At 34.3% G+C, this 26,155-nt stretch overlaps 1 protein-coding gene across 10 annotated transcripts in view; it reads left to right on the forward strand.

Annotated features, from left to right (window-relative positions):
• CDH18 (cadherin 18) overlaps nucleotides 1-26,155 on the forward strand; it is a 487,356-nt gene that overhangs the window by 342,143 nt on the left and 119,058 nt on the right. For all 10 annotated transcript variants that reach the window (XM_027668439.1, XM_027668449.1, XM_027668440.1 and 7 more), the window contains 2 exons: nucleotides 13,048-13,342; nucleotides 19,702-19,821. In XM_027668439.1, the coding sequence (XP_027524240.1) occupies nucleotides 13,048-13,342; nucleotides 19,702-19,821 (415 nt within the window). The remainder of the gene's footprint in view (nucleotides 1-13,047; nucleotides 13,343-19,701; nucleotides 19,822-26,155) is intronic.

Genomic DNA, 26,155 nt, shown 5'->3' on the forward strand with positions numbered 1-26,155 from the left:
TCACCTCTCTCTTCTTTTGTGTGAGATAGGGGAGCACGACCATAGAAAGTTTTGTTCCTCTACCATAAAAAATAATATTTTATTTTTAATTTTTTTATTATTATTGGAGAGGATTATCCAGAATTGGAGTGATGAGAATATTTTTCATGACCAGATTAGTCTGAAAAAAGTCTTCCATTTGTTACTGAATACATACTGGAACTGAAATTGAAAGCTATCTGAAAAACTGTTGTTAAATGTCTCCATATAGAGTAACCCATGCTTACTGTTGGTCAGGAATAGGTAGCAAAAATTCGTATTCACTAGAAAGAAATTTGCTGGCTTAAAGTCAGGTAGTATTTTGCTTTCTGTTTTCACGGGACTTCATTATTGTCAAGGAGAGTTTTGAGACCAAATAAAACTTGAAAAAATACAAACCTCACAAAACAGCATGAGGTGTGTCTATAGTGTATGAAGTAAAATTATACAGACATAGGTAAAGCTATAACATTACTACAGTAAGAATAAAATGGAATTAATTTGTGACTAGGTGTAATAATCCCAATGTACTGTGGGCTATGAAACCCCTTTCTAGATTTTTACTATTAATTAAATTTTGCATTTTGAGAATTTTGCAAGTATTCCCTTCAAATGTTAATTTGAATAACAGCATGATACTGAAGGCATCATTTCCAGGAAGAAAATAAATGTCATGCATGCGCATACTTTACTAAATGTCCGTGTCCTCGGTGTCTTTCTGTAAAGCTGTTATCACAGCCATGTCCTGTGCTTTAAGCTGACTTCTGGAAGCTTTCTTCTTTATATTAAAAGTTAATGTAGAATTGTGAAAATTGTCTTAATTCCCCATTCAAAAGAAAAGGCAAAATGGGAGTGAAGTATTCTAAAATATTTTTATTTCTAAACTGTCTTTTCAAGTGGACCAGTATTGCAGGTGTGCATCTGCCTTCACAGATGTGGATATTTTGGTGGGGCAGGGCAGGTCATGTTTTTAAACTGAAAATGCATTTATTGCCTGCCTGTGGAGCCTTTGGATGTGTTTAGGAAAGGCTGAAACAGAGATGGCCCTGAGAAAGAGAGTCCTTTGAATTATTTACTTCAATGAAAATTCTACATTGTCCACCTTAATTCTAAAAGCAAACAGTTTTAATTTTTGATTTTTTCTGTTAGAAAATTTCCTGTTGCATGTTTCTATAACTCTCTATTTGCTGCAGAGTTTTGCACTCAATCACCCTTCAAAATTCTCCATATCATAGAGCAAAAAATTTAAATGCTATGAGCTTATATTTAAATTTTCATGTGTCATTGGCATCACGGTTTAACAGACTTTTTATCTCTTATTTTAATAAGTGATAGCAGTGAACGGAACACTTTGTCTGGGACTCCTTAAGTGTACAGAAAGAGAACATTAGTGTTACATATTTGAATTAGATGATGGTGAACATAGGACAGTGTTAAATCAGAAACATAAATTTTGTGTTAAGACTAACATGCAGAATATATTACTGTTTGTTTCAGTAAATCGATGAGCCTCTAACTTGCTTTGTTGAAATGCTTTCTGTTAAACTCTATCAAAGGGTAACCGGAAAAAAGTAGTTCTCCACTAGGTTTTTCTTGTGATAAATTCAAGATATTTCCATGGTCAGGATATATCTCTCCTACAGAAAAATGAAAACAAGTTCAAGTATCAAACATATGTGACTTTACAATGGACAGCAAAGAGCGTAAATATTTTTTCAGTGGGAAATTTAGAACTTTGAGAAGAACATTTTATTTCATTTTAAAATATCCATTTATCTAAAACTATGTAAGAAAAATTCTTCAACCCACTTTCCATGGTTTTTAAACATATGGTAGATTTTTAATGTAATTTTAACTAGAACAATACTAGAATATTAAATATGACACAATTTACATCACAATCTCATCTGCAGATACTTCTTGTATATCCCATTATAGAAAAATATATCACATTTACTTTTAGAAATGGGCGTTTTGTGAATTAAACACAGAAAAATTAAGCATTTTTCAAATTTAAATGTAAATTTCTGGAAATTTGGAGGGCTTGGTCTTTTTGGTTACTTTTTCAAAAACCTAACATACTTTCTTATCCTCATTATTAGACTGTGTGTTGTCAGTCATATTGAAGAATAGGTGTTGTCCATGAAAAGGTAGAAATTATCTGTACTGTGCCAAGAAGATATCATGCAGTACTTGCAATTACACTGTCAGGTGGAAAAAGTAGCAAAAGATTACACATTACATGAGGCCTCTGTAGGTGTGCTGTTAACTCAAAATGCCAGTCAGTCATAAATTGTGATATAAAATTGGTTTATAAACATTTTCAGAACTTGTATTTTACTTGTCCAGAAGTTATAAAATTGGTTTATAAACATTTCCAGAACTTGTAGTTTACTTGTCCAGAACTAAATGTAAAACATTAGGGATTTATTCTGTCTTACAATCCAAACCTTACAGTAGTGGCAATACAGACATTTATGGACTGATGGGCGTCATGGTAACTCTATGGAGGAATACAGAAGCAGTAGCACAGTAACCCTTTGGAAAAAAATGTGTTCATTGGTAGGAATTACCTGATTAAAAAAAACCCTTCAGCTCAGAAATTGTATTTCTTCTTGACAATACTTATGTGAAGTAGGGAAATACGCAAAAAGATTATTAAATTTCCCCTGTTTGCATTCATACAAGATCCAGAAAGCTTTTGTAACAGTCCATAAAAAACATACTAAAGCTGAGGACAGTTGTTTACATTCCCATTCACTACCATTCACATATCATTGATATGTTTCTATTTCTTTATTCCTACTTGTAAAAGCATAGTTATCATTGTAACAGGATCATTTTGTCACTTCTTTATTGCAGTCATTACATGACTTATATCTGTGGACGGAGCTTCTGCTGTAAACATGAACATTTGTCTGACTTATACAACAAAGATGTTGAAAGTAGCAACAATTTTAAATTATCAATGGATTTTGAGTCATGGGTGATCTTTTAAATCTGTGGAAACATTTCTTCAATGTGATGATGCAGAGTTCTTTTCCTATGTCATCTAGTACTTTCTGTTTCTAGCAAACAGCAAGAGTTCTGCCTTATATGAAGAAGGAAAGTATCTGTGATCAGAAAAAAGCAATTTTTTTACAAATCTAAATTTCAACCAACAAGAAGAAAAGCTGTAGGCCACATGAGAGAGATTAAATGGCATTCCAGATGCAAACCCAGAAAGTTACTTTATGTGTTTAATGTTGTATAAGCAGTGAATCGAGACCCCAATAAATTAATATTCTGATATTCAATATTGTGATATCACTTTATAATATTTTAAAAGTATATAACAAAGAACTCTTAACAAATAAAATTACAAACAAATTCCCTCAATAATGAAAACATGTATTTCTTTTACCTGGAAAAAGCGTTAACATGAGTTGATACAGAGCACACAAAAATATGGAGATTCAGTCTTTTTGAAACGATGAGATATGCAGTTCTTGATGACACATGGTAGTGGGTTCTTTTCAGTTTCTTTAGAATGAATCACCTTTTTCACCTGAAATAGAAGCCATTGGACAGTAGCTAACCTGTTTTCTTTCCACAGTCTTACAATTTTCTCAACAAATTAACTTCAAAGAGATAAAAACCAAAAATGTGTGAAAGATTTTTGGAAGGATGGGATAAAAGGAAGCTGGTAAATTAATTATCTCTCCTTGATCCTTTCCACATAATACTTTTTTTCCTAATCAAACTCTGTAATTTAGTAAGTAATCAAGTCCCTGGCACAAAATGTCCTCCAGTTGATTTTACACAGCTCAAAAAACTATATCAGAAAATCACACATTTACTTTTTATCTTCACAGTATTGTTTAGGAAGAGCAAAGTAAAAAGAATTAATTTAGAATATCACATCAGTACCCAGCAGAGTTGTTTTTCCAGAGCTTAAAAATTAATGTGCTGATCTTTCACAGAGTAAACAGTATTAGCTGTAGCACTATCAAACAAACAAGCAAACAAACTGTACTTTCAAAAAGTCAGTTTGAGTACTATTACACTTACAGCTATGTGTTCCAGTGAGCTATTTCTACCGCTCTCACTAAAATCAGGAGAGTGCATGGAGATCAGTAATATACAATTCATTGATCACAGTTTTAGAGAACTGATAGTTCTTTCTCATTTGGAAAAATCTAGATAATCCTTAGGTTAGCATTCCTATTCAGTAAAGGCATATATGCCTTTTGTTTTTGCAAGATCCTATTAAAATGGATGTGTTCCTTTTTTGTCTTCTGTACTGCAAATGGAAAGGAAAAGCAGAGTTTGATTCTCTCTTTTTGCACACTAAAAAACAAAATAAAATACTGCAATGAGAGTAGCTTGACTGAGCTAGCACCAGACATGAAGGTCAAAAGCACCTGTAGAAAGTCTGCAGAAACAGTGTGTGGAAACAGTAACTCTGTTTTTATTCAATCTTTGTCACAAATGTGCAATGTTTTTCAGTGACAAATAGCTTTTTGTTGCATCAGTGATTTTCCAAGCCTGGAACTTTTGTGTTTCTTGGGTCTTTCTAAAGAGTATATGCACTTACCATTTTTCTGACCTAGACCTTTTCAGTGTCCCAAGCAAACATCTTTTCATGTGAAAGCAGGCTTACTTCACCAGATAATGCAAGTTATAATATTGGTAAGTAGGACTACTTTTTGCATCTTTGATGTGTAACGTGACTATGTAGTTGAATGGTCCGGCATTTACAAACAAATGTAAACCCAGTGCTTCAGGGGTCTAAGTAAATTAGAGGTTTCCAGAGCCCATGCCAGAAAGTAGTACCATGAACTGAAACACTTTCTGTATGCTTGTACCCATTTATAGGAATGGTGAGATTTCTAGACGTGATTTATACTGGCTTAACACCTCCTTATTATAATTTAATAACTCAATCTGAAACAAAACATTGTTCTTCCACTGGTGACGATGTGTGGACACAGCTTATTTTAGTAACAGAGTATCATCAAGTCATTTGGATTCAAATTTTGACAAATTTATGGTCCTCCTACATGGATCTGGGAATCTAAGTTATTACCATAATTACAGATTTATTGATTGTAAAGTGTGATTTGGTGACAGTAACTGTGAGGAGATGCTGAAAACTGCAGAACACTCTGTTTTATGAATTTGTCTAAAGAGCATGAAATACAGTTTTCTACATGGCTTAGTAACATCAGAGGGGGGAAAGGAGTCATGTATTGCAAGAGCACAATTCTGTGAAGTAGTATATCATCAACACGTGCATGAACTCCTTGTTCATACACATTGGAGTCAGACTTTTGGCTACCATATGAACAAACCTAGCAAAAATCCAGCCTAGATCTTGAGAATTATTTGGCTGAATGAAACATTAATTTAAAGCCTAACTTGCATCTCTCATGGTTTAATTTACCCTTCTTTTTAAAAATTGATGATGTTTTTTCCAAAGGAATAGAAATGACGAGTTTCTACATGTTCTGAAATTCTATTGCCTTCCAGGAATAATTTTTTTAGGGCATCAAGAATCCACCTCCCCACACTCTTTCTCTGGGAGTTTCAAAGGTCAGCATTTTTTAGGGTTATCATGACTGGATAGACTAGAATCTGCTTTGGGGCTTTTTAAATATGAATTGTTTTCTTATTTCTCAGTAAATTTGATTCAGTTCAAGGGTGTAAAACACTTAAAAACATCAAAACAAATATACTTTGTAAATCGTACTTACTGGAAAAGAGAATAGTTTCTGTGCCCATCATAGCATTTTCCCAAGTAAAAGATGTCTGAAGTGAAAGCTTACTGCTGTGAAGAGAGTTCAGATGAAAACTTCGCCAGAGTGGAATTGTTTATCTTCTGTATACATTTAGACACATAGTACACTGAAAGAACAATTTTGGATTCTCTTTTTCTTGAAAATACATAGTGTTCTTTGAAAACAAAATGATGGTTTGATACATAAACGTTTACTGTGGTGTTTTAGGATTAGGTTTTGTGGGGTTTTTTTTTGTCATTTGCTGGAGTCCTTTTGTATAGAGAGAAAATAGAAGTTAATGTTGACCACTTGTGGCAGCTTTAGTACACTTGATGTTGTTTCAGATGTGATTGCCTATGTACCTGCATTCTTCTGTCATTACACACTTGTAAATAGCTGCAACAAAGGAGCTGGCTTCAGATAAGCACATCTTTCAAGAACAGCTGTTTGTTTGCTGCAGTGTTATGTTGTGAAGTTAATACTGTTTTAGTTGTGTTTTTCCTGGATGATTGCAATCCAATTATTTTTCTTCTGTCTCAGAAAACTCATTCAGCAGATGGGGGAAACTGTGATGCTGTATTTTCTTCCTCTGTTTGACAAGGGTGTGGAATAGCTTCTTCTCAATTTTCGGACACTGTTAAGGGTAATAGTTATCTCCTGGGCTAATGATACCCCCTGAAAATTCCATCAAAACATGTGACATTGCCCAGAGCAGTGTCTTTCATTAAAATATATATTATAACTCAGACCAAAACAAGCAAGTCTGTGGCAAATCTAATGAAGCTTTTACTGCATAGGCACAATGAACATTTCAGTAGTATCAGCTAGACTTTGATTTTGCAGTATGCACCATCCAGAAAAATTTTGTATGTAGTTTTTGCTACTAATAAGTTATTGTATAATTTCTTTTAAATGAAATGTTTTGTCTACATAAACATCAAAGGAAGTCAAAATTATTGCAGTTATTATTAGATAGAAGATTAAAATATTTTTACTCAGTATTTTAGTGTTCTACCATTATACATATCTACATTTTGATGTTTTTAGTGACACATTAAGCAGTTCTGTGTAATAAAAGTAAAGTAACATGCTACATTCTTTTTAATATATTCCCCTATGGTTTTCTAAATCTCATAGCTTATGTTGTTTGGGGATAATTTTGTCATTCCTCTGGGTTGTTAGATTTTGCTGCAATAGTGTTATTCTGGGGCCCTCTTGTCAAGTTAAACTTATAGGCAATGACAATAGAATTAAGAAGAGCAGGTTCTGCTGCTTTCCTTGAAAGAATGTGGTGCTCTCTGAACAGAAGACAATATTTAATTAAATAGATACAATGATAGTGTCACTACCAGAACTTAGGTTTTGATTTTGGAATTCTGTGCATATTATTTTTGTTGTTTATCATTTTTCAGCAATAATTTTTAATTATTTGCAGTTATTTCAAAGTACTTAAAGTTTATATGTACATAATCACTTCTACTCTGATTAAATTCATTAGGTTAGTGCAACAGTTCTTGATTTTTTCAAATCAACCTCGGATTTGAGTTTAGTATATATAAGGGAACCTCTTCATATTTATTTTTCTTAACAGAACAAGATATGTCTTATATCCATATCCAAGAATTTATTGGTAATCCAATTAAAATAGTGTAGAAGTTGTAACTAATCCACTTAAAATGCCACCCACGTAACACACCAAAAATTCAAATTATTCAATCAAAGAAAAATGGGGGAAGCAGTTACACAGCTAAATCACTAATAGACATTTCTGCTTTACAATTGCCTCTCTTATCCAGGCTTCTTTCTCTTCTGGTCAGGCATGGTTTCCTGGTTTTGGCTTGTTTTCCTTAGGAAATCACAGGGGAACATGGTAATCACTATGAGTTGTTAGTGTTCCACATTCCCAGCAGAAGCAAAATGTTGTCTTTCTTCTCAATTTTTGATTGGTTTTGTGGTACTTATTGATGTACTCCTTTCCCATTGGGCCCCGCTTCTATACTGTCCAGTAGTTTCTGCCTGTATGTGGTCATTTGCTTAACAACTATGTATCTTTAAATATTTGGATGTCTGAAGTAGCTCAGCGTTAGCTAAACAATGAGAATACATGAAGTTGATTGGTAGCGATAAGGCCAGTAACTAAGAAGTAGTCACTTGATGTTTGGGTTTGTGATTAGCTTGTAGCCACCCTAATGTTTTGCAGTTACTAACAGTAAAATGCTGTAGTATCTGGGCAATTAACCTTCAGTCTGTGAATCCATCAGTTAATATGCTGGTGCATTAAAAAAAAAAAGTATTTAAAGATTCATAGTATCAAAATTAATATATGACTATACAGAAAATTCATTAACTGAAATATTTGATATAACTCTTCAAATCATGCCTTTGGTTAATGTAGCCCTTCTACAGTTTCTGCAGGAATACTAAAAGAAAATTAAGCATTTAAATGGACTGATGAAAATAAAATTTGAAGTCTTAGCAAAACAAGGACACCTTGGTTGCTATTCTGCAAAATCAGTCATACAGTGATGATATAGGCTAGTTAAAGATTGAGGAACCATCATAAATTACCCCGAATACAGCTTCCTATTAAGTATGTCAAGTATAGCCCACTGGGTTGATAAAGGTGACATTGCAGATGTGCCCACTGACTATTATTTTCAGTTTCTTCTTCCCCTAACAGAATCAGAGAAATAAGGACAAGAGAGGATGACCAGCAGAGGATGAAAATTAAATACTTTCTGGAAGCTTCTGGTTCTGGACAGAATTAGAATATTTAATAGATATATCCTTGTAGAAGCATAACCAAATCAGCAGTAATATTTGCAGAAGCCAACCCATCACTTAGGATAGAAACCACATTTCCAAAAGGAATTCAGAAGCCTGCATTGACTGCAGTTTGGGAGATTGGAAATGTTGCTATCGGCGATCAGCAGAATGAGGAAGCTCCCTGGGACTGGGACACTGGAGATTCCCCCTGGCAGGTCATGATCAGGCCACCCAGGAGCATGGAATCAGAGGTATCAGGGCAGTCCCTGCCCCAGTTACCTCCCTGGAGATGGAGCGAAGCTGATGCTGGGAAGGGCAGGGCTGTGCGGAGCTGGAGACCAGCTCTGCTGCACTGTTGCTGGGGTAGAGACTGGTGCCCCTTGGGTGCTCCAAGGAGGTCCTGAGCCGTGGGCAGGGTGGGGAAGCCTTGTCAGGCTAGAGAGGGCTTAGTGGTAAGTGCAAACTCCACTAGTATCTAGTGGATAACTAGGCAAAATATTGGTCTGTAAGGGAATTTTTAAAATATTGTTTGGGGTCTAATATTAGACTGCTTAGGGAAGCAAGCTGGAACAATTAAAGAAGAGAAAAAAACCTTCTTTTAATCATAGTTAAACAATTAATATCACAGATCAATATATAATCATCAGACTAGCATGGAAACTAAGATCTATTAAAAAGCATTTTCAGTAATATTTTCATAATCATAGTTAAAACCTCTCACACAGATATCAGAAAGCTGTGTTCTAACGTTTGGCATATTTCCCTTGTATCTCTTTTCAATGCTTATTTCTTATGTTATGAGTAATCATGTTTCAGTTTGCAATGCCTTTGTATTTCTTTTTAAATTAAGAGACTGGTGCAGCATTGCATCTTTCTGTCTCTGACCAACAGAGCAGAGGAAAAAGTAGCACTAAATTTTGTGTTTAAGCTGTTGATTCACATTGCTACAGCATGTGAGTGTCTCATCCTCTAGCGTAAGCATGTTCTTGCAGTAGTCATGGCAGAGGTTGTGGCATCTTATTGAAATGAAATGGCTACACACTTTCTAGGGATCTGGTTTGAGATGACTTCCCCAGGTCACACAAGTTAGATCTGAACTGGTGAGCAAAACACGGGTTGGCTTGCATCTACATTGCTTAGTGGCATCCTCCTCTCTGTCAAATTAATCTGAAAGAGAAATACCTATAGCGGGTCCCAAGAAAAGAGAAAGTCCACTATTGTCCAGCTAGATTTTGGTCCCTTGATGTCTTTTATAAATTATTATAGACATAGCTGCAGAAATACATTCTCCCAAGCCCTGTAGTTGTAACCTGGGTGGTGAATCACATTTATTCGAATTGGAAATGCATTTGTGGAATAAACCATGTGTTGTGGAGATGATTTCCTAGTAGGAATGGAGAAGGGAGAAGGGCATCATGCTCAGCATATGAATCCCTCATTAATCTGGTAGGCATTGTTTTAAGCAGGGATTCTCAGGGGCTCTTTTCAGCACAACACATGTTGCAAATAAACATTTGAGAGAAACCTAGATATTTTTCTACTTGGACCAGTTTGTACTGAGATGGAAGAATTAAAGAAGACAAACAGTTCTTTAATCTTTATTTTGCAGAAAAACTGAAATATAAACCAACTGACAAAGGAAAAGGTCTTTTGCTATGCAAAATCCTCCCGTGTGAATTTAAAATTCAACATTAGAAATTAAAGGACCTAAATCAAAGTGCTATATTTCAAGCAATATAAGAAATATTGGGAAGTAAGGAAGCAGGAACTTCTCATAGCTTTTACTTGTTTTCACTTGTTGCCATACAACTGAAGTTTAAAAGATCTAGTTGCAAATTGAAGGCTTTCAGTGATTATTAATACCCAGATAACATTCTTCTAATGATATCACTACTTGCATTTTTCAGTTGAAGTTTGTGGGGTAACACAATGTTTAGCAGGAATAATATATAATTTGTTGGCTGTGAAATCAGCTGAGTATCTTTCATGTTTCTTAAATTTTCTTGTTAGATGTAAAAGCCATCTGACTAAAACATACCTGGATTTTCTTCACTGATGACAAGTAGAAGTAATTGTTTCTTTACAACAAAAAATATCTAATGTTATTAATTTTTCAGAATGGTCCATGCATTTCATGCCATCACAGTGAATTTGTGAACATGCCTTTCTGCAGTATGGTATTGGAATGCCATTTGTTATGTTCATATTTGGGGTTTTGAAGAACCTTACTTTTTAAATTCTACAGCAGTTCTTTATTCTATGTATTTCTTACCTAGCAGTGTAACCAATTTTTAATTGTTTCATACTTTCATAATTCCAGTTATTGATGAAGTGATTTTTGCTGGGATCTCTATCTGATATATCTTAATATATTTTAACATACATCTGTGGAGGCAAAAGAAGTAGGATGGAGATTCTTCTGATCTTTTTCAATTTGGAATAGTTTTGAGTTCCTTATATCTTCATAAACTCAGCAGATTTGTCATTTTCCTGTTACCATTTGCAAACACTAGCACTTAGAACTCATTTTATCACAAAAGGAGCCTACAGCAAGAGGAAACAATTCCAATGGTTTCTGAAAAATTGGAATACCAGCAAACCTAGGCTAGAATACAAGAATACCTGCTACTCTTTGTTTTTAGGAATAAATCACTTCAAAGAACATTTTTACTTCATAGAAGTTTGGATTCCTGGCATTTTGCATTGAGTGAATTATTCCTTTTTTAATAGAATACAGTGTTATTCTAAGGATAAGAAATGATTAGTTTTGCCAATGACTGCTGTAAATGAAATGTGTAAGACTGTTTTGTCGTATAAAGGGAAAACCAAAGTCAGACTCTTTTTCTGCTTCTTTTTTTCTTCCATTTTCAAAACAAAACCAAAACCACCACCAACAACAAAGAAAGAATAAAGGGTCCACTGTGGTGACTCAATCGTGTTTTGGTTATTCTGTTAGATCTTCTTGTGGCTTGCATATAGTGCATTGACTGATTTATATGAGCTGAAAATCTTAAATTTATTAGATTTCACCTCTCCAAGGCCCCCTACAGTAAGATATAAATCATGTGCAACACCATTATTTCATGGATTTAATACACAAGATGAAAAATTCCATCAAATGCCATATGCTTACTGCTTTTACAAATAACGATGTAGATAGTTTTAAAGGCAAGACAGAGACCTGCAAAAAAGGTATGAGTAGCATGTGAGAAAATAGCAGCATCTCTGTATCTTATCTTTTAAGTAAGAAAAAAGATGTTTTCTACCCTACAAGTTTTATTTCCTCTCTATCCAATCCTGAGTAGTTTTTGAACTGAGAATGAAAATGAGTCTGGAAACTGACACCTTGCATTCCATTAATTAAAAATAATATCTGTCATTCTGCTTCTGTTTTGCTCAGATTCTGTATAAAAACTTAGTAATACCACATTGCATATACTGAGAAATAGTCAGGGCAGTAGGATAAGAGTGCCTTCTGATTTTACAACACAGCATAACTGCACAGTACCCGAGGCTATTAATTTCCACATTTTCACTTTCTTTTAATTGTACTTTACATTCTATTCTCAAGGTCATTTCAAACAAAAGAACCAAACTCACAAAACTTCTCAGTTTATATAAAAATCATCCTTCCTTATGTTCTTTTTTAATCTAAACAGACAATTCTTTAAAGTCAGGTTAGAAGCAATGAGACAATGGGAAACTGTTTCATGTTATCTCATGTTATAACCAGTGTACTTAGTGGTTTTTCCTCCCCTTCTCCCAAATAAATAAAAGCTTTATTCTACTCAAGGAGGGGGTATAATATATTTAATGAATATTTCATAGCACAAACTGTGTGTTATGAACAATAAAAATACTGGAAGTATCAGTCAAACTTCATTATTTAATTACAAATAATTTAAATACAAGCAAATTGTTTGATTTTCTGATTAAAAATAAACAAACAAAATCCAAAGAAAATGCCTGTGTTTTGCTGTAGGAGAGAGTAATCCTGGACAGACGTCTGCCTCTGTCACACTGTGCAGTTTCCTTTCACAGTAAATGATGTTGTCCTTGCAGACACAGAAGAAAATGTAGGTGGTGAGACTGAAGTACCACCATTGAAGCAAACAATCTTCAGTGTGACTTCATGCAGTTTAGTGCTTAAGACAGGGTTTCTAGCAGTGAGTGCTGTAAAATAACTACTAGAAGGACTAAAACCTAAACTAAATAAAACAAAAACCACCCCAGTTACTAGAATATTCTTGATTTAGTGAAGTTTTCTAGAATGGACATAGAACCCAAGAAATCTCAGTTTAAAAAATCAACTATGCTGGATGGAAGTAACCCTGAACAAAATTATTGGGTTGCCAGAAAGAGCACATGAGAAATTACGTCAAGAGATGGGAAGGGTAAAACTAAGTAGAGGGGTGCTAACAGCAGTATAGTTGTTATATCTTATGTGCAATAATCTTTAATGAAATGTAATAATTATTTTATATTATTTTTTGTGTTTCTACAGCTGCATTCCAACTCCGACAAAGGTGATGGATCAGTCAAATACATTCTCACTGGAGAAGGGGCAGGGACTATATTTATTATTGATGACACGACTGGAGACATCCATTCAACCAAAAGCCTAGATCGAGAGCAGAAGACACACTACGTACTTCATGCCCAAGCTATTGATAGACGGACAAACAAGCCACTTGAGCCTGAATCTGAATTTATTATCAAAGTGCAGGATATCAATGACAATGCACCAAAATTTACAGATGGACCATACATTGTTACTGTACCAGAGATGTCTGAAATGGGTAAGGAAAAGAAACTGTTCTATTCAACAATGTTTTAATAAGTGAAAATGCCACTACTTTTTGTCAAAGTTATAACACATCCTCGTATCATTGATTGTACATTAAAGATATTACAATTAAGAAGAGATGATAAGAAAACATGAAATGCAACCTTGTATGTTACTTGTGACATTCATATTAAGCAAACAGTATACACACACATGATGATTGTAAGAGGAGAGTCACTCTTAATCTTGAATGTTTTAACATACATTCCTGGACAAATGGTTCTTTGCATTCTAGAAACAAGATATATTCATATATCCTCATTCAACTGCACACTTTGTGGCATTCTCTTATGTATACAGAAGCAGTCTCTGCAATTCACAAAATTAAACAAATACAAAGAAATAGTAGTTTCCTAGATGGTGGTTTCCTAGATTATTTTAGAGATATATTTATTTATCTTTAGTAAGGTTATTATAAAGTGAACTGAAGTTCTAAAAAGTACTGATCTTTGCTTTTTCTGGTTATGTAGTTCAGATATTCTTTGAGGTACTACATTAAGCAATCAATTTTTTTTTATTTAATACTTCTCCAGTATTCTAATTATTTTATAACTTTCCCCTAATAGAGGAATTGCCAATAAAAAATTATGTAAGCATAGAAGGGCAGTATTTTTATGAATAATGGCATAACACCTTTGTGTGAATTACTACAGTGAGTGCACAGAGCTTCCAGTAAAAATATTGTGAGTCTGTACAAAACCTCTTCAACTGTCTTTGATAAATCACTGTGGCACAAAACTTTACTGTTAGAGTTACAGTTCATTTCAGTAGCATCTAAACTTTATCTCAGTTATCTCTCATTACACCACAGACTGTCTTAATGAGAAATTAATTTCCTTTATCAACTGTCTCCAAAAATGTGTAACTCCATCCTTTTCTTTCTTCAGTTTCCTTTATCTTTAATGGAGACCATTTTAATTGATTATTTCTTTCCCCTTTGGAAGCCTTTTATTTTCTGCATAGGGGGAAAGACAGTGGAAATGAGATAAGTATGATCCTCAAAATCAAAATTAGCTAATATTATTATTTTTATTTGTATTCTATTTATAAAAGTTTTCTTTTTTTCTTTTTTATCCTCTCAAAATGGAGCATTCTTACATAAATGTTAGTCATAATTCTGCAGTAATCTGAAATGTGTATTACCATACAACTACATCATACAAGTTACTGTTTCCCAAAGAATAATTTGAATAGATAGTCTGGAATGGTATTTTGGGTTATAAACCAAAACAGATTATGGTAAAACAATGAAGTTTTAGTGGTAAAATAAGGCATTAATGCACATGTTTTAAAAATAAAATACTTTACTGTTGTACCTGAGGCAGGTCGTTAAATATTTATTCCACAAAGCTTTTGTGTTCTGTGAATAAAACTGAGTTTTCATATTGCATCATACAGGTGTGCATATGTTGTAGGTATACATTATATTTTTCACTGCAAATTTATTATCGCTATCTTTTTCTCTCACTGATTTGTTTGTATTTGTTGCATACTGAAAGAATTCTATTGCCTGCAGTTTCAGGAAGACTAATTCTATTATTGTTTCCATGGGATACATTCTTTGTTTCAAATTATGGAGATACCTGTGCCACTTCTATTTGTTTCTGTAATTAAAATGTTTTATGACACTTAGCTGCAGAGTATATACATAACTGAACTTCTCGATGTTATTTTATGAATTTCTATGGATGCTTCACTACTTCAAAAATTTCTTATGTTTTTCACATGATCGATGTGACCTTTCAATGTTACTGCGTTTGTGCAACAGTCCTCATGCTGAATGGTGGTATTTCTGATCTCCATTATGTTGTTTAGCATCAGCAGCAGGTTCTTATTTGTCTCTTCAAGATATTAGGTGGTATTTCCCCCACAATTTGAACTTTTCTCAATCTAGTTGTAAAAGCTGTAGGACCTTTATGGCCTTTATTTTTTTTAAGGTCACTGACAAGAAAGTATAGGTAAGTTTTCTTAAATCTGTTGCCAAATATAGGATCACAGTGTTCACCGTAACACAAAGTGAACATACTTTTTCCTTCACGTACTATTCTGAAAGAGCTGAAAGAAAACACCTATTCCTTGTCGTCATTGAACCTTTTCCCTAAAAGTTGGCTCTAGATCCAAGATTTATATCTGAATTATTTCTTCTGCAGTGTAAAAAACTCAGTTTCATTGACAGCTCTGTGGCCTCTTTTAAGGCCACATGAAAGTCATGTGGCCTTCATGACTATGAAAGTCATCTTTATGTAAATTAAAAGGAAATAAGAATATTTTTTTTAATCAGTAAAAGACTTTTATATGTGTTAATTGTCAGCTGCAAAATTAGTGAAACTCTGCATATTAAGCTTTTAATGCTGAGGTAATTAAGAGGCGAGGTTAGATGATCTCTAGAGGTCCCTTCCAACCATAACCGGTCTGTGATTCTGTGGTATTCCCAATAAATTCTACTTCACAAATTAACAGATATAGTGGATTTTTCTGAACTTCTTTCCAGAGTATTATAATGTGAGACAGCCATAATTATGGATAATCTGGAAGACAATATTCATGTTGTTCATAAACATGATTTTTATTAGAAAGGCCTATTTAACTTCCCATGTTGTGAAACTAAATCACATTTTGTTGATTCATTAGTGTTTTAAGACAATACCAAGAATTCAGTTAGTTAGGCAGGAAATCCCTGTGTCCATTAAACTTCACATTCCTTTCACTTCTTTTAATTTTTGTTCAATATTGATCCATTTGAGATTTTAGCAGTGCAGCGAACTATGGAAAGTAATGCATACAGATTTGCATTCTCAACAGACATATTTTATTGAACTGTCTCATTAAACATTAAAAATTTGTCTTCAGAGAGACAAATTGAAGTATTTCCTTTCATCTTTTGTTTGATATATAACACTAAAAATTTTTTATTGCAAATGTATTAAAAAAAAGGGAAAAACAAAGGAATATATTTTGAATAAAACTAAAATTTGGTTCCCCAATTAAATAATTCTTTTTTTTTTTTTTTAACAAAAAAGGCAAAGCTTACAATGTGGTTTTCAGAGCATACAGACATGTTTTATAGTTCTGTATAAAGCATTAATTAAGGAAACAGAATTCCCAATATGTAATCTCTGACATGTAGTGGGAAAGCATGTGTAATGGAAGTTATAGTCTGAATAAGCAGAGATTCTCCGCTTTGGGGGAAAAAAAGTCCTTTGTATTGCCTAACTGGAGTGACAAATTGCTTTCATAGCAAAATTTTGAGTTTTTCTTGACAGGCACTTTCACAGTAAGTTAGTGAAGAAAGAATGGAAGGTATGCCTCTGGGTCAGATGTTCATATCTCTCCTGTCGTCTCTGGAGAAATTAGACCCCTATCTTTTGTATCAGATTATTTTTTTCAGGCTTGTTAACATTTAAAATAGCAAGGTAGCTATACTTTATACTTCTCTATTTAAATCCTTCATTACATGTAACTCAAGGACAAAAAATGATGCTGCATCTAAATGATACAAATGTATCCAGAATTACGATTTGTCTGTCGTGCTGATAAACCTGAATGATGCTAACTTTGAAAGGAGTAGTTGGAAGGCAAAGGTACTCTTTTTATTTTTTTTTCTTGCAAGGCATTCTAAGCTGCAGCTTTCACAAGCTGTCTTTCCTTGATGCTCAAAAAATCAGGCAAGAGTTAGGCAAAAGGATATTTTACAAAATGTTGAGCATGCTTGTGTAAGATAGTGAAAAAATTAGGCTTCACTGAACGAGAGTTTGAGAGGTAGGGCGGGAGTTTGAGTTAAAATTTGTGATTCTAAGTGTTCTTTTAGGTAGAAAGAGAATACTTTGCCACTATTCAATACTAAATTACTATTATCAGGTGTGTCTTGAGAGAGAGATACAGTTGTATTAGAAAACCACTGTAGCAAATTTTAAGGTACAATGGCATTCCATTTATGCTAAAATGTCCTGTCAGCTGCTTATGTGAGATATTCCCTTTTACCGTTCCTGTTTCTTTTGTCCCACATCAATGAACAATACAAGTTCTCAGATTCTTTTTTTACCTTTTAAAATAAGGAGAGAGAAAAAAGTCTCCCAAGGATGAGAGAACTGTGAAATCTCAGTAGTTCTGGTACTTTCTTCTGAAATAGCCAAAATCTCTTAATCCATTTCAATTTTCTAGAATTCTGGGGAAAAGTGCTAATGGAAACTCACCATGGTGGTAATTGTTTTTCTGGAAACAGGAAAATCTATAGATAAAAAGTTATGGAAGTTGTCCAGCATTCTGGATAGAAAACTCTGGTAGGTGACTGACTATACCTGTTTTTACTGTATGCAACTAAAAAAATAAAATAAAATCATTATTTATCAGTAAACTATTAGACTTCAATGATTCCACAAGATTGAAACATACAAGTTCCTCTCAAATTAGAAATTATTGGAAAACTGGGTTACAGAAATATATCATTATAGCATTTCAATAAGCTATAGAATAGGGGGGAAAATGCATTGTCTGTTCTTTGAAGTGATCAAAAGTGGTTTCAGGAACCCTTATTCTGTTTAGATAGCAAATAAATACAGCTGTATAGATTCCTAGAACAGTTGAAGACAAAATACACAAACTAATTCATATTTGTTTACCTTTCCGTATAAACACAAATGAAGTAATAAATTTACTTTTACCATTAACTTCTGAATAACTATGAACAGACTCCAGCTCCAGCTCCAGCTTGATTTTAGTACAGTTTTCAACTTCAAATTCACCAAGATATCCTTATATCTGCTTTGTGAATATATTTATCTATGAGACTGTATGCATTTGGGCTTCTCAGAGATCAGAGCCATACGTTTTACTAAGTCTCCAGTAGAGATAAAACCAGCAACTCTGGGTGTCCAAGTTAGTGTGGCGCAAATGAGAGAAGAGTTTCTCAAAGAGTGAAAAAAGTGTGAAGATTTGCATGCTTAGTTTGCCAGACCTCAAGTGAGACCCCGTGATTTTAGGTACTTCTATTTTCACTGTACACTGAGGGCGTGCACATCAAATAGTTCTGTGCAATGGAAATTGATCTAGAAAGGTAAACATTTGTAACTGAGGAACTGATGGCCCCGCCATATGTTTTTTGGAAATCTTATTTCAGATTAGCTCTTGTGTGATCTCTGAGACTACATGCCTATTAGCAGTCAGAATAAATAGTCAGAACAAAAGTCAGCAGGTGTGCTGCTAAAGCACATGTCCTGGTTCAGTTTCATCTGCAGAAATCTAGTTAGCGTGCTCTGAAAGTGTTTCATGAGGTAAATCAAAGTATAACAAGTAGAGGAGATCAAGGGCTTCAATTAAAAAACATACTTCTCCTCACAACTAAGATGTGAAATTGAACACCCCAGAGTGGAGGTGATGCCTCAGTGGTTAATTTAGCTGAGAAGCCATTTTCAGATGCAGAGTTGCATGACAGCATCCTGTTCTGTTATTATTATTCTGGTATTTTGATGGTGAACCAAAGAAACCTGTAGAAAGCTGTGTCTGTAGAAGGATAAACAAATGGAATGAAGGTTAAACCTTTACTAAAGCACAATCTTTCATTTACTGATTAATTATGTGAAGGGTTTGGCAGTGATAGCAAAAAAGATTCATCATTAAACATGAAAAATATAGTAAAAAGTAAAATCCCTTATCTCTGTTCTATCTGTGCAGTACTTACAGATTTTATATTCTAAAAAATGTTATCATAACTTGTCCCACCTTGTGACATTCTAGAATCTGTGATTTTATTTTTCTAGTGTTTTTTATTACTAGCATAAAAATAATTCTCTTTTACTCATTATCTTTCTAATTTGGATCCTTAGCAAGGTTCTAGTAGATTTTGAGATCTTTGATGCCTTCCAATAGCTAGATTTTTTATTCCCTTGGCATCTTTTATTGATATGGGGGCATTTACGGAAGTTATTTTAAATACTTCAACATTAATTTGTATTGTGGATGAAGATGAAGAAAATCCTGAAGTCCATAAATTTGAGCTATTCAGAAATCAATATCCAAATTTGAAGTCTATGTGTGTGAACATGCATAAATATGCATGCTATGTCATTACTAATTATGTTTCTATGTATGTAGTTAATTTGCATATACATATATAGAGAGAAAGACAAAAACTATTTTAACAAATTAGTATAATTAGTTTTCCTGATATTATAGTTTAATAACAAATAGAGAAAATGTTATTAATCTCTCAATTGAAGAATGTGAGGACTGTAGAGGTTTCAAAAATGCATTTGAAAATATTTGTCATAAAATTATATTTATTACCAATGAATTTTTATTTTCCTGTATATACAGGTACATCTGTTCTACAGGTGACAGCCACAGATGCAGATGATCCCACATATGGAAACAGTGCCAGAGTAGTGTACAGTATTCTTCAGGGACAGCCATATTTCTCAGTTGATCCCAAAACAGGTGGGTATTTTATATTTCTGTCAGTGGGATTTGGCTAATATGATGCAGTTATTTAAGTCTAGTGAGTGAAATCCAATGTACAAAATGCAGGTGTGTGGGATTTTTGTTTATTAATTCCTTTTATATCCTGCTTTTTGCTTTAGCACTATGAAATTTAGGAGTTGCTATGTTTTGCTGAGTACTAAAGTGAGCCTGCTGTGTACAGAATTAATTCTGCATCATGTCATGATGTTAGCCATTCAGCCAAACTGGAATAGCACTCTTTCATCTTTTCAAGCCTCTATTTAGGAAGTGACTCAAGTATGCCTAATACATTATGATTTTAAATGCTTAGGAGGATAATTGAATGTGTACTTCAACACATATACCACAATAAATTATTATCATTCTGTATTTGTAAAACTGTAGTACTGCCAATTTATTCTATGATTTAAGAAGTAGAATGAACTGAAATATTTATGCTTAAACTTTATGCATCAACATTTCCTTTTTTCCACAAACTGTAGGTTATATATAATGTATCCAAATTGATTTACTTAAAGATAGAAGAAATATCTTTTGAGGTTGGGAATTGTTAGTAGTTTTGGATTTTCTAAAGAGGATGATCTTAAATATTAATATGATTATACATTTTTAGTGTGTATTTCTAGTCCTCAGTAATGAAGAAATATAATTTTTAAAAGTACATTTTTAAATCTGAATTTTGTAACTGTTTTTCCTGATCTATATCAAAGCTTTAATACTGAGGGGGGCAAATGAAATACACTTAACAGTGTATTTTCCCCTTATTAACTGTAGGGAATAATAGTGATTTTTAAAATGTGCTGAAGTGTAAATAGTTTTCATTTTAATGTTCTTGCGTTTAAGTTTCTTTGTTTGTCTACATTAATCTCTGTGGTACTTGGAGGTGTGCCCTTGCTTCATTACAAGAGAAGTGTATCTGTGCCATCTCAGCTGGCTTTGAGGTTTGTCCTGCTTTGATTAGGAGACTGAACTCCATGACACCCTGAGGAAAATCTTTTTTAATCTAGAATGTTCTATAAATTTGTGAGCTCATGTTAGCAATGCCTAAGAGCGCAAAGCCTGACAGGATCATGTTAGAGGACTATATAAGGTGCTGGCATGGAAACCTGAGACAGGCCTGTTCATATATACTTTGTGTTTTGCGAACATCTGCTGGCACGCACCTTACCCAGCCATGTGTGAGAACAGCCTGGCAAAGTACTGGGTGCACAGGTGAAAACCACTCTTGGGTACATGTTAACAAGTAAGAGTTAAGGAAAATCAGTGGTACAGTCCTCCAGCTCCCTCTGCCCTTGCGTTACTTATAAATGAAACCCTGTTTTATATTTCTACTTCTGTTTCAGCACTCTGAGGCAATGGTCTGCGTTTTTTATTTTTATAATGGTGTGGAACCTGTAGTCTGAAGCTGCTATTCAGTCAGTGAAGAATCAAAAGGGATATTGTCAATATCAAGTGTGTATCACAAAAGAAATAGTCTTGTTACATCACTGTATGTCATAAGGAAAGCAGATGGGAGTGTATTTCACTCTCAAACCTTAAGCTTTGACAGGGATTTAATAACTCTTTATGAACTTAATTTTTTTTTTAATATTGTATGGTTATACCTTGTCCTTGATCAGCAGTTTGTCCTATGTCTTATTATGCCCCATTTCTAATGATTTTCCTGAGTAAAGGGTCTCTCTTGTATGCATGTTTGTAAGGAGGTTTAAATGCCAGCAACTGGAGCTGGACCATGAGTCTGTGAGTCTGCAAACTGGAAAATGCAGACTATGTGTGTATTGCATGGGTGCCTATGCCAGTGTAGGATCACTAAAGGTCTCAGGCTAGAATAACCAGCAAGTTGGATGAGTGGCTTGGATTATGGATATCCACAAGGCCAAAAGTCCAGACCAGAAAGCTGATGAGCCAGCTGTTGGAGGAGCCAAGAGTTCTAGACCAGTCTGGAGACATTGAGGGTTGAATGAGACCTGTTTGCACTTCTGTGTCTCTGTGCTTGAGTTAAGGGGAGACCAGGGAGCCAGGAGCCAGCTCCTGGATAGCCTCAATGCCAAAGCCAGCTACTAGGAGCTCATAATGTGTATGTGGGGATATCATTGGGCACTGGGGGCCTGAGATATCCAGGTACTGTTACTGGATATGTACAGTGTAAAAAGCCCTGGGGGATCAATAATTTGCTGGTTGAGTGGGGATGTGTGAGCATGTCCAGGATTAAAAGTGGGTCTGTACCTGCAACTGGAGGGGAGCTGCAGGCCTCAGAGTTGTCTGTCCAGATGGCACCAAGTGTGAAGTCTGGGGATCCAGGTGCTAGCTACTGGACAGACTGAATGTCTAAGGCAAGTTACAGGAGTGGTTCATGTTGAGTATGTGAGCATCTTTCCAGTTATAAATCATCCTTCCTCATGGTCAGTCAGAGAAGAATGAGACTGTTTGTGCCATGTGTGTTTGAGTGCTGAATGGTTCTATCTGTGTGTCATCTGTTGTGTGTATATGTTGCATCTGTGTGTGTGTGCCTTATGGGAACACCACTTGACCTCATTTTGCTTCTAAACCATGGATTAAAAATAGGGAGCTGCAGCAACCTCATCTCCATCAGGCTACCAACAATCTATTTTATCAGTTGATTGGCTCTAGGACCTGTGTTTTGCTTTGTTTTGTTTTCCCCTGAGGAAAAATTGCGAATTCTGTACATAGAAATTTGCTGCAACTGTCATTTTGGCCATGAATGTCAGAACTATTGTCCATGCATAACCTAAAGTTTTAAGACTTTCAAAATCTTTTGAATTCAAATCCTTTTTAGGAAGTGTTTTGTATTTGTGTTTATTAATTTCTTTTGGTAATTAGCTGTGGGGTGTAATATTAATTGGTTATGTAATTAATAATTACCTGCAATAGCCTCTACTGGTTCCTGTTTGCTTTCCACCCCAATTGAAGCAAAATGTTCTGCTGAAATTTTATAAATAAGTATGTACTAATAATGCTGACAAAAGAGAGGGAAGAAGTCAATGTCTAGATCTCAGGTATATTTGCAAAGATTATATATATAGGATTATATGTTTTTTTAAAATCAAAATATTCAGGGAACACCAGAAAATATGATATACTTATATTTTAGAGTATCATTAATTTCACTCTAAAAAGAAAATAAATTAAAAATTGGAGTTATTAGTGAGGAGTAGAGCTAATAATTTATTCATATACTTAGTGGTTTAATATTTTTCCTCCTTCTCCCACTCCCACCTTTCCACATACACCTTCCCCACCCCCCCATTCCCAAAGCTCGAACATCTTTTGAAATACCCAAATATACAAAAACTTTTCCTGGGAATTTTAATTGGAAGTTCAATATCCCACCTTTCCCAAACCATGAGATCTTTTGATCCGTAAACTTGATGTAGGATCTTTCTCTGTTTGTTCTTTGCTTATGTGAAGTGTGGCTCATCAAACAGCAACAGTCAGCAGTTCCCTGGTAACCCCACCCCAAGAGAACACATTGCATCTGAGGAAACCTTAAATGAGACTGTGAGCTTTTTCTATCAGCTACAGCAGCCCACTTTCAATTGCCACATGCTTTGGGAATGCAAGTGTGATCTGTAGTCCAGTTTTATGCCTTATATGGTAAACCATTTCTAGAGTATGGTTTCCAGATACATCAATCTCTCTAAACTGAATTTACAGAGTGGATTAATCTGTGGGTCACGTGTCCTTTCAAATCAACAGTTCTGTTGTAACTGTTACAAAATAAGAGATATAACCTTCATACATTACAGTTTTAAATTTAAATGTAGATATTGGTGGGATGAGAAACATATTTGACATTGAATGGAATGTGAAAAAAACCCTTTAGATATTTGTATTTGTAATGTTCTGCGGTTACAGCAGTAATAATATAAAGATGTTAGGTATGATTGTTTGTTTGTTTGTTTTACTTTAGGATATTAAACAGTAAATAAATACGTTTTTCTATTTATCAAAGAATGTCACTGCAAATTAGTCCAGGCTAATCATGAAGTGTGAGAAGTGTGTCAATCTCCTTCTGCTTTCTGTCTTCACAAAATATGAACAACAGCTTCAAGGATCCCTACAAGAAATGACCTATTCACTGGTTATCTAGTTTAGTTCCTGACTGAGAGCAAATGATAAATGTAGTGAATGGCTAAATATAGAGATTCCAAATATAGAGATAAGCCTCATAAACACCAATTAACCACCCCTCAATTTCAAGACTTTTGTCCACATCTGTAACTCTTCTTATCCTTTTCTAGAAGTTCTTGGTCATAGTTCGTATGGGAATGACAGATTTTGTGGTGTTATAATAAATAGAATGTAATATTAAAGCTGCATGTGTATTCCTCTGCAAAACAAGAAAAATATATTGTTTATCAAGTTATTCACAGATTTAATACTGCTAAATAAACACTAATACTTAAAGATATAATTAATTGATGGAATCTATTAAAATTAAGTTCTTTTAATAATGAGATAATAATTATTGATTTAATGGATTAGAGCCTACCTCATCTTCTTATTACAGAGAAAATAATTTACACAGATGTAAAGGTGAATTGAATAAACTTTCCAGTACAAAAAGGAAGAGTACCCTTCGCATGCTTTAGTAGAACAGCCTGTCATGATATCCCAGATACGAATCTACTGTGCTTATTGGAGTAATTACAAGGTATTTCATGACTCTGTGTCCCTGTGTACATAGAATATCACATCAGTTAAGAAAATAATTTCAGAAATCAATTTCTGACACTTCCTTGAATAAGCACCCTTTTTTTTTCCTGTTAAGAATTTTTACTTTTTTTGGTTGAAATATCTTTCTTATTGAACCTGTTTAAAATGAGTATGTTTACCAGGGTTAATGATTCCCTGTTGATATACTGATTGGTTCATATTAGGCTGTTAAGTGAATATGAAAATGGAGAGTCCTGTGTTTATCTATTTGCTTCATGCTGAGAGGCTCCAATATAATATAAATAATGTTACAGGACTACAGCAGTATCTTACATAAATGAATGCTTCTACTGTAAAGGAATACCTTATGACAATCCCCTAAATCCACAACTAAGACACCACAGCTGATTCTCAGGCTCCTGTAGTGGTCTTAAAGTAACCTTGACCTCCTCTATCACAGTTTTACCCATGGGCTTTTAAACTGTTATTGGACACCGTGCAATGATAATAAAGGGCAACAAAGCTTTTTGAAAGACTTGGAGTATAATTATTATGAGGAGTGGCTGAGGGAGCTGGAGTTGTTTAGTCCGGAGAAAAGCAGGTTCAGGGCGTATCTTATCACTCTCTTCAACTACCCGAAAGGAGGTTGTAGCCAGGTAAAGGTCTGTATCTTCTTGCACATAACAAGTGATAGACCAGATGAAACTGCCCCAAAGTGACTAGAGTAGGTTTAGATTGGATATTAGGAAAAATTTCTTCACCAAAAGGGTTGTCAAGCATAAAATTTTGCTAATGACACATTCTATTTGAGCTAGATAAGGAAGTATCTATGACGAAACTTCTGAATTTTGCTTGTGGTTGGCTGCTACTCAGTATCAGTGAAGAATCAGTTTGAAAGTTAAGTTATTTTAGTGAGTGATACATCTTGCTAATAGTGTGTAGGATTAAAATAAATCTATTTTGTACATGGGTACTGAAATTCTATCTTGAAATTCTAAGAACTGTATTCCATATTCAGGTTTTCCTATGTTTAATTTCCCTCAAGGAATTTCTGAAATGTTGTGACACAAATTACATCTCTAGTGTAGACCTTTGCCAAAATCTACATTTTGTTGATGAGAGAATCACTAAAAATTCAAACTCAACGTTTGAAAGAGTCTTATGTTTTTCTTCTAATTCTAGCAGGTACTTGTACAATGCACTCCTCCATTCCTAAAGGAACAGAAATATATGCTTCATCTAAAAATATTGTCATGAACACTTCTTTGAGAGTGTCATCTTCTAGCTCTTAGCTAAGATTAAATATTTTAATGTCTTTTACTTTTAATTTTAAGTAAATATTGGATTTTCTACAACTACAGTTTTGACACTTTTAAGAAAAACTATGAACAATGGACCTAATTCTCACAAGTTTCTGGTGTGTTCAAGATATACTCTTACAGTTTTCCCGAAAGTCATTCAAAGGATACCTCTGAGGACTAAGCTTTCTAAGGACTCTGTTTTGGTACAGCAGAAGACTTTATGAGGGTATTGGTACAACTAAAAATCTTGTTGCTTAGGCCTTGTTTTCCACTTGCATGGAAACAATGCAAAAGGGCCTTTGCTAAACAAAAGTGTACAAAGAGGACAGGCA

Source organism: Corapipo altera, unplaced genomic scaffold (assembly GCF_003945725.1).
Source record: "Corapipo altera isolate COAL_440 unplaced genomic scaffold, ASM394572v1 184, whole genome shotgun sequence".
In the NCBI taxonomy this organism is placed as follows: domain Eukaryota; kingdom Metazoa; phylum Chordata; class Aves; order Passeriformes; family Pipridae; genus Corapipo; species Corapipo altera.